The 12,180-nt window shown below is 40.7% G+C and overlaps 1 protein-coding gene across 1 annotated transcript; it reads right to left on the bottom strand.

Annotated features, from left to right (window-relative positions):
- Positions 1-1,080: 1,080 nt before the first annotated feature.
- prep (prolyl endopeptidase) lies at positions 1,081-11,269 on the bottom strand. Its single transcript, XM_015947396.3, has 14 exons — positions 11,062-11,269; positions 10,674-10,748; positions 9,659-9,792; positions 8,964-9,094; positions 8,613-8,822; positions 8,397-8,518; positions 8,209-8,314; positions 7,899-8,090; positions 7,610-7,807; positions 6,394-6,497; positions 6,055-6,286; positions 3,881-4,012; positions 3,460-3,616; positions 1,081-1,907 (listed from the first exon to the last, which is right to left on the bottom strand). The coding sequence occupies exons 1-14, from the start codon at positions 11,182-11,184 to the stop codon at positions 1,613-1,615; spliced, it is 2,211 nt and encodes a 736-aa protein (XP_015802882.3). The 5' UTR covers positions 11,185-11,269; the 3' UTR covers positions 1,081-1,612.
- Between the last annotated feature and the right edge of the window lie 911 nt (positions 11,270-12,180).

The following is a 12,180-nucleotide window of genomic DNA, read 5'->3' as shown; positions in this document are numbered from 1 at the left end:
CGCTTCAAACGTGACCTGAGCTGTTTCTGTTATCAGTCGCAGGTGTTTCCGGGTTAAAACCAGAGGAAAGTCCGGAAAGTCCAGCCCTCTGAGGAGGTAGGACTACCCATCAGACTTTATTCTAAGGAACTATGTGCTGCTTTCTCCTGGTGGAGTTTCGACACATAAATTGAGGATGATGAATATCTGGTTGACTGAAAGCAGGTAGAAACACGCTGGATTGTGCAAACCACAGCTGTCATTACTGAAGGAAACCTTTGAGCTTCCCATGAAGACCTTTGTCCTGTAAAGTTAAAGCTATCCTTAAATAAATCTGAGTAAGAGCAAATACTTTGAGCTTCTTATTTGGTTTCTCTCCTAAATTATAGATTTAACTTTTGCGAATTAAATTAGGATACAATGGTTTTGTTTTGCTAAATTAATAAGTTATTTAATTTATTTTTATTATAATTCACAATAAACAAAATGTGGTTGTTTTGGCTTGAATGGTGCTTATCATATGGGCTTTAGATACTTAAAATAAGTTTATATTAACGGACATTTGTTTTAAGCTAATTATAAGATAAATACCATTATTAGGAATTTATCACTTATTAGTGGTTCAAAGGTAAAAATGGTTCAGATGTCTATTATTTATCTTTATCCAAAAACTATAAAATACTATCTTAAAGTATTTGATCCACATCTTTAGAATTTTTATGTTGAGATGTTTTTCTTTATTTTCCAAACTTTAAGAGAAGCTTCTGAACATTAAACAGGTGTGTTTAGGAATCCTCCCGAGTCAGACCACCCTCACTTTCAGGTGCTTGAAAAGCAGACTGCCCCCTACTGGAGGCTCACGCAATCGCAAGACCAGAAGCTGCATAAATCCTAAACGTTCAAATGTTAATTTATGCTCAAAATAATAGACATTCCATTTTAAAAATATAATTGCAATAATAATAAACCAAACTGGTTTATTACATTTGCTAAAATGTACAATGTTTATTCTTCCAGATTATCCATCTGAATTGTTTTGGTTTAAACAAACGATTTTAAAACAGTGATGTTTAATGCAAGACAAAAAAAAAAAGAAACTAATCCGTGTTTAAAAAGTTGTTTACTGTTGTGGCGTTGTGTCCCATTCCCTTTAAAAGGGGTAAACAACCAGCACAAGTCCAGAGGTAGAAATCACCCAAAAGTAACTATGACACACACATTTCCTCTATGTGATGCAGTCTCAGACAAACATGCACACACACACACTCAAATGAGCACACTGCAACAAGCAGATTGTTTTAGCAGGTTTCCACTTCAACAGCAACACTGTCCAGTTACAGTACTCTTGGGTACACAATACTATCATGAATGTACGCGGTGGTGACATTCAGCCTCTCCATCCTGAACTTAAACGCATTAAATTATTAATATCGCTGGAGCTCCGAGACGACGCAGGAACCCATGAAAACATTTAAACCTCATGAACCGATAACCGTAATCATCAAGGTGGCGCCTGAGTCTAAAACTACAAATATGGCCGACAGAGTAGCCATGTGTGCTACGCTAAGGAAACAGAACTGAGTCAACAGTCTTTAGAAACATACGTCAGTAAAAAGAAAACAGGCAGCTGAGGTTATTTGACCCAGGAGAGGCTGAGACAGCGGGCGATGAAGGCATAGGTATCAGCCACCTCCTGGATCACTTTGCTGGTGGGTTTCCCGGCGCCGTGACCCGACTTTGTGTCCACGAGGATGAAGAGGGGGTTGGTCTGCTTGGGGCTGCGGCCCACAATGTGCTGCAGGGTGGCGATGTACTTGAGAGAGTGGAGAGGCACTACCCGGTCGTCGTGATCTCCCGTTAGCAGCAGCACCGAGGGGTACTGGACCCCATTGCCTTCTGGGATGCGAATGTTATGCAACGGGGAGTACCTGAAAGTATCAGGGTGTTAGAAATAATCCTTTTGTTTATTTTGCTAAACAAAATTAACTACAATGATCAAAAAAGGTGATTTCCCAAAGGTCAGGTGACTTCCTAAAACCCATCACAGTAAGAATAAATGTGTGTATTTTAGTCAAATCCAAATAAAAATGGCTCCTACAAAATAAAGTTCCTGTAATGTGCACCAACAAGGCCAGTATAAAGATGGCTTTCCAAAAGAGAGGTCCGTAATGAGGCACGGTGGCAGAAATGTCATGGTCTGGGGGAATTTGAACACATATTTGCACATTGATCAATAACCCCTTTTCAGTTTTTGCCTGCATGACACAGAATCTGAGTCCAACATGGGATGATTGTACATTACTCCATCTCTAGTTTCATGCTGCTATTATCTTATATAATATTTGTGTCATTACTACATCCTTGCTGTAAATAATTTACTATTTCTTTTCTATTCTTATTCTTCTTTCCATTTATTTATGTGTGTGTGTGTATATATATATATATATATATATATATATATATATTTATATATATATTTTTTTTTGCGTGAATCTGTTTTTACTTAACTTACCTGTAACTTTTCTACTGGTGCACCAGAATTTCCTCAATGAGGGACAATAAAGGCCTTTATTATTATTATTATTATTAAAAATGTATGTGCCTCAAAGACTTAAATAAAAAAACTCAAGGAAAACTTCAGAGTGTACTGTGGGAGGATTCAAGTACAAAATAAAACTATGTGAAATAAGCGAATACTGATAAACGGAAAATGGCTCAAGGGATAGCTACAACTGGAGAAATTAGAAGTCATGAAAAAAAAATATTTACATTAAAATTGGACAATTTGGGCCAATAAAAAAATGTACTTTAATGCAAAATAAAGAATAATGAGAATAATAATCCCATAAAACTTCTTTAACCCACAGACTTAACTTTAACTTACCAAATTCGAGTCGCTGGAGGACAAAAATGCCCACTCAAAAAAGTAGTTATAAAAACATCAATATATTATTTTATTATTTTTTTTCAAAGTTCTGTTAAACAACTTCCGCCCTCCTCGCCTCAAACCTATTAAAACATTTACTTTTGAGGATTTTAACCTTTGAAATGCCATTTCCCGGCATTTGACTCAATGTCATTGCTGTAATTTATAAAAGAAACATTTTTTTTTAAATAAAACACAAAAATTTGTTCTTTTACAAAAAATAAAGCTTTTCTGCCTGGGGCATTTATTGCAAATCAGACCTGGTTATGTTATGAAATATGTAAAAACATGAAATGTTTGCATCAAGTTTTTGTGTAGCAACAGATTTCAAATCCACGACCCTCTTAGGAACTAAAGTGTCTACTTCTACAAACGGCTTAAATATTTACATACATTATTATTTTAGGAAAAACTGTCCAAATGGACAAAAACGAGCCTGAGGGTTAAATATCTTGAAATAAATAAATAAATAAATAAATGTTCTTATTGAAATGTATCAAAAAGCGACACTTTTTCCCACGAGCAGCTTTTAAGTTTAACGCTTTAGCACCTACTTGATGAGCCAGTCAAACTGCTCTTTGTTTTCCGAACAGCCGAAGTCCGTGGTCCACGCGTGGCCAATGGTGAACTTGTGGAACTTCAGCATATCCATCACTCCCACCTGAGCCACGGCGCAGCCAAACAGCTCGGGCCGCTGGTTCACACATGCCGCTGAAGGAAGAAAAGCCACTCGGATCAAACGTGTTCAGGGCTAATCTAACCAAGTATCCAGCACTTTTGGTTTTAACCCTGCTTCAACACACCCGATTTCAACTAGCAGGTGATTAACAGGCTTCTGCAGAGCCTGATGAGCTGCTGCACAGGTGATCCAACCACTGAATAAAGTGTGTTGGAGCAGAGAGACCACTAAAATGTGCTGGATACCAGACCTTGAGACCTGGACTGAACAGCCCTGATCTGCGGGAAGACTCGTACCAACTAGCAGTCCTCCATTAGAGCCTCCGTTGATCGTCAGCTTGGACGGAGACGTGTAGCCCTCCTTGATGAGATACTCTGCTGCACACTGGAAGTCTGTGAAGCAGTTCTGCTTGCTAGCGAGCATTCCAGCTAGAGAAACACAAAAGATCTGTTAATGTTCTGAAGATACCCTCAGGCTCTACAGGTGCTGGCCAGTAAATTAGAATATCATCAAAAGGTTGAAAATATTTCAGTAATTCCATTCAAAACGTGAAACTTGTACATTATATTCATGCAATGCACACAGACCAATGTATTTCCAATGTTCATTACATTTAAATTTGATATTCATAAGTGACAACTAATGAAAACTCCAAATTTGGTATCTCAAAAAATTAGAATATTCTGAAAAGGCTGAATATAGAAGACACCTGCTGCCACTCTAATCAGCTGATTTACTCAAAACACCTGCAAAGGCCTTTAAAAGGTCCCTCAGTCTTGTTTTGAAGGCACCACAATCATGGGGAAGACTTCTGACTTAACAGCTGTCCAAAAGACAATCATTGACACCTTGCACAAGGAGGGCAAGACACAAAAGGTGATTGCTAAAGAAGCTGGCTGTTCGCAGAGCTCTGTGTCCAAGCACATTAACAGACAGGCGAAGGGACGGAAAAAATGTGGTAGAAAAAAGTGTACAAGCTCTAGGGATAACCGCACCCTGCAGAGAATTGTGACGACAAACCCATTCAAAAATGTGGGGGAGATCCACAAAGAGTGGACTGCAGCTGGAGTCAGCGCTTCAAGAACCACCACGAGGAGACTCATGAAAGACATGGGATTCAGGTGTCGCATTCCGTGTGTCAAGCCACTCTTGAACATGAAACAGCGCAAGAAGCGTCTCGCCTGGGCCAAGGACAAAAAGGACTGGACTGATGCTGAGTGGTCCAAAGTTATGTTTTCTGATGAAAGCAAGTTCTGCATTTCCTTTGGAAATCAAGGACCCAGAGTCTGGAGGAAGAGCGGAGAAGCACAGAATCCACGTTGCATGAGGTCCAGTGTAAAGTTTCCACCGTCAGTGATGGTGTGGGGTGCCATGTCATCTGCCGGTGTTGGCCCACTCTGTTTCCTGAGGTCCAGGGTCAATGCAGCCGTCTACCAGGAAGTTTTAGAGCACTTCATGCTTCCTGCTGCTGACCAACTTTATGGGGATGCAGACTTCACCTTTCAACAGGACTTGGCACCTGCACACAGTGCCAAAACCACCAGCACCTGGTTCAAGGACCATGGTATCCCTGTCCTTGATTGGCCAGCAAACTCGCCTGACCTTAACCCCATAGAAAATCTATGGGGTATTGTGAAGCGGAGGATGCAATACGTTAGACCCAACAATGCAGAGGAGCTGAAGACGACTATCAGAGCAACCTGGGCTCTCATAACACCTGAGCAGTGCCACAGACTGATCGAGTCCATGCCACGCCGCATTACTGCAGTTATTGAGGCAAAAGGAGCCCCGACTAAGTATTGAGTGCTATACATGCACATTCTTTTCATGTTCATTCTTTTCAGTTGGCCAACATTAGAGAAACAAACATTTTTTCATTGGCCTTTAGAATATTCTAATTTTCTGAGATACCAGATTTGATGTTTTCATTGGTTGTCACCTATAAATATCAAAATTAAACGTAATAAACATCGGAAATACATTGGTCTGTGTGCATTGCATGAATATAATGTACAAGTTTCACGTTTTGAATGGAATTACTGAAATATTTTCAACCTTTTGATGATATTCTAATTTACTGGCCAGCACCTGTATATGAAGATTTTAAATGACAAGCCAAAAAAAACATCACCAACAGCATTTAATCAAACAATTACATATAATAGGTTTGTTCCTCTTGTAGAAACACTGCAGCGATTAACGTGTTTTGGCTGGAAACAGGCGATCTAATCTGAAATGATTCATGTTGCAGATGAATCCGGAAACATCTCCTGGTTGTGGAAAGATGCTACTTTTTGTTTCCGAAGACTCTGATTTTGGGTTTGCAGAAAACAAAACAAAAAAGGCGACTCCAGCTGGATTCAACGCTTTCCAAAACATAAATATAACCCTTTTATGTGGTAAATGCACTCTGATTCAGAGCTGACCTGATTTTGGGATGATATTTGTAAAGCAGACTGATAGACCCCACCTTTATGCCAGGTTTCTCCGTACTCTCCTCCCCCTCTGATGTTGGCAACAGCTAAAACTCCCCCCAGATGCCGGACGAAGATGAGGCGCGAGACGCTGTAGCTCGGTGTGATGGAGATGTTAAAGCCGCCGTAGCCGTATAAAAATCCAGGATGGGAGCCATCCAGCTTGATTCCCTTCTTGTGAACTACAAACATGGGGATCTGAGTGCCATCCTTGGATGGGAAGAAGATCTAACACAAGGATAATGGATGTAGGTGGAACATATTAATCCTTACAGCTTCCCAGTTTTGTTTCTGGCTACAACTATTAGCATCTTAGCATTAACGGGAGAAGTTACCTGGGTGGTCTGGTAGTCGGAGGGGTTGAAACCTTTGACGGTGACCTCTCTGAAGATGTGTGGCTGCAGAGGCTCCTTGGTGAGGTCGCAGTGGTAAATAACAGCTAGAAAATAAAAAGCAACATTGTGTTTGTGGAAAATAACCCAAACACCCAAAAAGAAAACTATTATTTTCATACTTTTACTCGATTGGATCACCTGAATTTCTGAATGGCTTAGAATAAATGTTTAGATGAGATTTATTCTACGTGTTTTTGTAATCCTCCCTGCACCTTCTTAATCTGGGTTTTCCCCAGATTTAATCATTTAAACAGTCCAAACAAACGAATCTTAAAAACATGAAGTAGGACTAAATGGTTTATTCTTGTGTTTACTTTCTTTGGCAGCTTCTAAATATTTAGCAGTGAGTTGTCTACACCACAGACAGCAAACACGTAGAGACCCCACGGAGCAGTGCTGCCTATAGGAACTGGAGGAGCAGTAGGCTGCCATCTTGGATGGGTCTCCATTTGCCCGAGAGCATTTCATTTGCCCGAGAAAGGTTATTCCCTCGCTAAATCACACATATGGCATGGTGTGATAGTTAAAATACAAAATAAATTAAAATACAGAATCCTAACAGGTAGGCTAGAAAAGTCGACAATAATCCCACGTGATCCGTTTTCAAAAGTACGCCGGTTGTTGCAACCGTAGGCTGCACAAAAACGGGCAACAGCTGCCCACTCTGCATTGACTCCAGGTTTGGAGAATGAGAAAACCTTCCAATATGGCGGCGATGCCGTTACACTTTCCACCGCCTAACGGGGTGTCTATGTCTTCATGTCTACAATAAGTAACTTTTGCCCAGAAACGGCTCAGAAAGGGAAAAGGTATTCCCCGTAATACTCGCTTCACTCCCATGCGCTGTCCGTGGTTCTGAACAGGGAAAAGCAACGCAACTTCCAGTAATGAGCAACGTCGTACTGAACTAACAGAAAAAAACAACACTGGATTAAAAAAAACTAAACTCAAGCAACTGTAAAAGTATCACACTGTTGCCAAAAACCCCAAAATTCTCTGCTAATCTTGTTTTCTACTCTGCTCTAGTTAAACAACCATTCAAGTGATGGTTTTGGTCCCTGCCATTTCAAATCCACCAGGGATTTATGCCTTATTTTGCTCAACAGGCTTCTGCAGCACAGAGCATCATCACCAAAACACGTAGGTGGCCTGGTACCTGGGGACAGAAACGAAGTGAAATAGTAGAAGATCTCAGAGTCCCTCTTTCGTCCCGTGAACCCAACTACAGAGCCGACGTCGAGGGGGAAAGTCCTCAGCTCTTCCCCCGAGCTCAGACGGTACATCTTCAATATGTTCTTCACATCGTGGAGGAAACACACAAACAGATAGCTGGAGAACGTACAGGTGGCGAACACTGTAGACGGAGAAGCACAGAGGTCATCAGGTTTGGCTGAGGTCAGCAGAAGAACGGTGATATTAGTGATGCTTGGTCACAAACAGCTCACCAATAACGTCCTTGTCGTGTTGAGGAATGAGCTCCGTCCAGCTGCTCTGATCCGGAGAGGCAAAGTCGATGTTGAGGAGTCTGTAACGCGGGGCGTCCAAGTTGGTTTTGAAAGTAAACAACGTGCCTTCATTGGTCACGTAATCATACTCGGCGTCAAAGTTGTCGATTAGTTTCACCCACGGCAAAAGTCCTAAACATCCAATGTGTTAAAAAAACAAACAAACAAGAGTTATAAAAGACGAGGAGGTGATCGTTTGATCTGTTCTCTCGTCTTAGTTCCTTCACAACAACATGAACACCTGACTTACCTGTAATACCCTGCAAGGTCGTCTGGAGGTCACAATACCAGAGTCTATTCACAGGATCACAACCTTCCCGGATCGACAGCAACACATATCGACCATCATCCGACACCTGCAATTCATCTGCCGTCACTAACAAACACTCTCAGTAGTGAAGTCGGGTTATTTTTAGCAAACAAAACCTTCAGACGTACCTCAGCGCCACACATCCACTTGGGGTAGTCGGGAAATTCGGCACACAAGACGTCCTCAGACTGGGGAGTTCCCAAAACGTGAAAGTACAGCTTCTGGTGCAGGTTGGTGGAGGTCTCGGTGCCTGGAGGGTACATTTTATTACTTTAATGCACAAACTCATGACTTTGGAGAGAAAAAAATCTAGCTAACATCTGTCTGAATCGTTTACAACTTACCATCACTTTTGCCCTCCTGCTCTGGGTAGGAATTGTAAAAAAGACCCTTCCCATCATGAGTCCAGGACATACAGCTAAACTTTACTCGTTCCAGGTGGTCGTCCAGCGACGCGGCACCCTCAACCCGCAAGAAGTGGATCTCAACCCAGTCAGACCCACTAGCACTGGTGCCGTACGCCAGGTATTCCCCATCCTCAGAAAACGCATAACCTGGGAGTAATTACAGGAAAAAAACTAATGACTAAGTGTGAAATGTATATTTTTAGTTATAATCAACATTTTAAATATCTAAGCGAGTTGGATAAATAAATAAGCTGGTAAAATATATTTATTTTTGCTTTAGCTTGCTACCTCGAAGAGCAACAGTTCCGTCGTCAGAAAATTTGTTTGGATCTAAAAAGACGGTTGGTTCGGCATCTAGACTCTCCTGGACGTACATCACACTCTGGTTCTGGAGGCCGGTGTTATAGAAGTGAAAATACCTACAAAACAGAAAGAGATACTACAAAACCTTAAAATATTCACAGGCAGAAGCCAAAAATACAATATTTAAATGTAAGGTGCTGACTGAGGCCATAGCCAACTTCACTGATTTTAGTGGGGATTCAAAAGAGGAAACTGGACATTTTCTTAATTTTTGAGAATATTTTCCTTTTCGTCCGTTTTTTTTTTTTTAATTATTTGTATTCATGATTACCTTTTTAGTTTGGATAATATAAAGCACACATTATTTGTGTTTTAATCTACCAATGAACGTTCTTGACTAACCATGCAGACTCTGGGGACACCTGCGGTTTCTTAAGACGCAGGACTTAATGCTTACACTTACCGAAGGAATTTTCCGTTGCTGAAACAAACGGTTTCCCTCTAAAATGTAAATGTCAGTTTCTTTAGCGATGTATTTATCAAAGCGGTAAAACAAGGATGAGTTGAACTTGCAGTTGGCATCTTTAAGTGGAAAAGTGTGATGTAACAAATTGAAAAGTTGCACAAACCATCTGGGCCCACGCCCTCACGTGACAGATTCTGTAGGGAGATTTCCTCACCTGCTTCCCCTCTTAAACGGACAACTGTACTTGGGATAATCATACAGTTCGGTCATCCGCTCCTTGAACAGGTCCCGCACCTCACACTGTTCTAAAAACGGTAACGTCAGCTGGTTCTGAGAGTTGACAAAAGCCTGGTGGGAGAACAGTACGTCATGATACATTACAAGAAGCCGAAATTATTTACACATTATGTTGTCTTTCAAAAATGTACTGCTCTAAAGGTGTGAAACACTTGTTTAATCAACACATTTGCAGTGGTCTTTAGTAGGAATGAATGCCTTGTAAGTCAACTGGTGCATCTTTTTCGGGAAATAGAAGTGAGCCACATCACAGCTGAGCTTCAGACGGCAGGTTTTGGAGTCTTATTTCCTGATATTTGGACATCTCGCCTCGTATTGGATAACAGCAACGCAACTGTACCACGTTGATGTTTTATCTCCACAAAGAAAAAACGCCTGGAGATGTTCTCCTGTGTGGTGGAGTTGCTAATGCTAGCTGAGACGATATCTGCCGTTTCCTGGATGCTAAGCCAACAACAGCCTTCCCTGTTGAGTCAAGATGGGCGAGTCCATGAATGTTAAGTGACAGTGTGATGTCACACTATCAGGCTTTTTAAAGCCTAGCGTCTCACTGTCTATTTTCTATCAGAAACTAATGCAGGAGATAGGTGTAGAAGACGTTTTCATGCTCAGCCTGCATGAAAAACTCAAGAGTGACTTATAATAAGAAATAAAATTTGAAAAATGTTTTTTCAGTGTTCCACACATTTAAAATAAAGACACCGTAATGCACGAGTATGTGTTCATTTTGGACTAGTTACTCATAAACCAGCCTTTTGGAACAATCACCTGATTAATCTGAAAGCCACCTGTTTTACAGATAGAACGACAAGCATGTATGTCATTTTAACCATTTAAAAAGACACTTAAATGCATCACCGGCTTGCCATCAAAAGAATTTCAAACGTTTATGACTGTAGGGTAAATAAAGTTCATAAAGTAGACGGGTATACCTGTGTCTTTTCACTATCAGGATCCTCCAACCAGCTGTATGGATCTGGAACTTTGACGCCATGGTAGTCATCCACCTGAGACAGGACACACAGTAATGACAGTTGTTAAGACTGTTAGCCAGCCAGGTGTGGCTGAGCAGAAGCCAAGCAGGGAGGGATCGGCATAAAGGTTCACAGAAGACGGTAACCAAAATAATCAGGACATATACAGAAAATATCATTTTTCAAAATCTAATCATGCATTTGTCAACACGGCTAGTCAATGTGAGCAGCACCTAGCTAAGCGTAGTAGCATGCTAACAAAAGCTCGTTTTAATGAATGAGAACGCTGTAGGAGGCACCCGGCTAGAAAGCATGCTAGGCTAGTTAGCGAGTCCCGTTTACTTACAACTGCCTCGTCACGGTAAGCCTGTGGGTACTGAAAAGACATTTTGGACGTTAGTTTTCGAGAATGGCGTAACACAAAAAGTTTACTCAGAGAGTGTATCGGTCTGTTGATTCTGTAAATCATCAACTTAAAACACTGAAACAGGGGAAGGTACAGCAGGCTACGCCGCTCACTGGCAGTCAACGAGCGCACACAAGAGGCACGTCGCTCGCTGTTTTGTTGGCTCAAAATGTCACAGCGCCCCCGTCGGTGCAGAGCGGTAAAACAGCTATCTGAAAATAAAACGCTGTTGAAGTTAGCGGAGTTGGTGCTTTTCTGACACTTTCTACTTGTAGATTTCTCGCACCGAACATCTGAACTAATTCAGGTGACTGTTCTCAATTGTTTCTCCTAAATGGGAACACCTCAGACTTCTTGTAGAGCTCCGGGTTGTGTCATTGGCAGAAGTACTGGGATGACTCTGCAGTTGTGAAGGGTGTCAGAGCAGACAGGCGGCTAAATTAAAGGAAATATTTCTGGGACTCTAAATAGAACTCAGACTTTAGCAATACATATGTGAATGTACCTGTAAACTGAGATTATATCACTTTTTGGTCTTTTTAACATACCGGTAATGTACTTTGTGAATGTGTGAAACCACAAGTCATTTACTTAAACTTTCTTTCCATAGAGACAGATTAAGTTGTAGTTTTTTTAAGTAGTTTTATTCAGCAGTTTTCCAGGTTTTCTGATGTTATGTTTTTAGTTTTTCACTTGTGATTTGGTTGATTTTTGATCAATTTCCTGTCCTCTTCTTGTTCAAGCACCATTCCCCAGTTACCAAAAATTTCTAGGTTTCCCAAAAGTCAGTTATTGTCTGTTTTCAAGATTTCTATAATTAATCCTCTAAAAGGTCATTTCTGGGTGACAAATAACAAAAATGCACTGGTTTATCCCTTTGGTGGTCTTATACTGGATTTGAGAACAAAAAAAAATCCTGCAGAAAACCATAATAACTGAATTGATACCATTTAGAAAAATTACACGAAAGTCTCAGAATTAAAATATAATGCTATAATAAACATTTATCATACAAAATAAACTCAGTGTTCATTAGTAATAATGGCTTCTGTTTTTGTT

Source organism: Nothobranchius furzeri, chromosome 2, assembly GCF_043380555.1.
Source record: "Nothobranchius furzeri strain GRZ-AD chromosome 2, NfurGRZ-RIMD1, whole genome shotgun sequence".
Taxonomy (NCBI): domain Eukaryota; kingdom Metazoa; phylum Chordata; class Actinopteri; order Cyprinodontiformes; family Nothobranchiidae; genus Nothobranchius; species Nothobranchius furzeri.
Note: the sequence above shows the minus strand (reverse complement) of the source record. Positions and strands in the feature narration are given on the sequence as shown.

Excerpts from the sequence above, each read along its gene's own strand:
- prep (XM_015947396.3), bottom strand. The coding sequence starts at position 11,184 with ATGATTTACAGAATCAACAGACCGATACACTCTCTGAGTAAACTTTTT. Across the intron at positions 8,091-8,208 it reads GACCTTGCAGGGTATTACAG|GACTTTTGCCGTGGGTGAAA; the intron begins GTAAGTCAGGTG and ends TTGGATGTTTAG. Across the intron at positions 7,808-7,898 it reads ACACGACAAGGACGTTATTG|TGTTCGCCACCTGTACGTTC; the intron begins GTGAGCTGTTTG and ends CTCCGTCTACAG.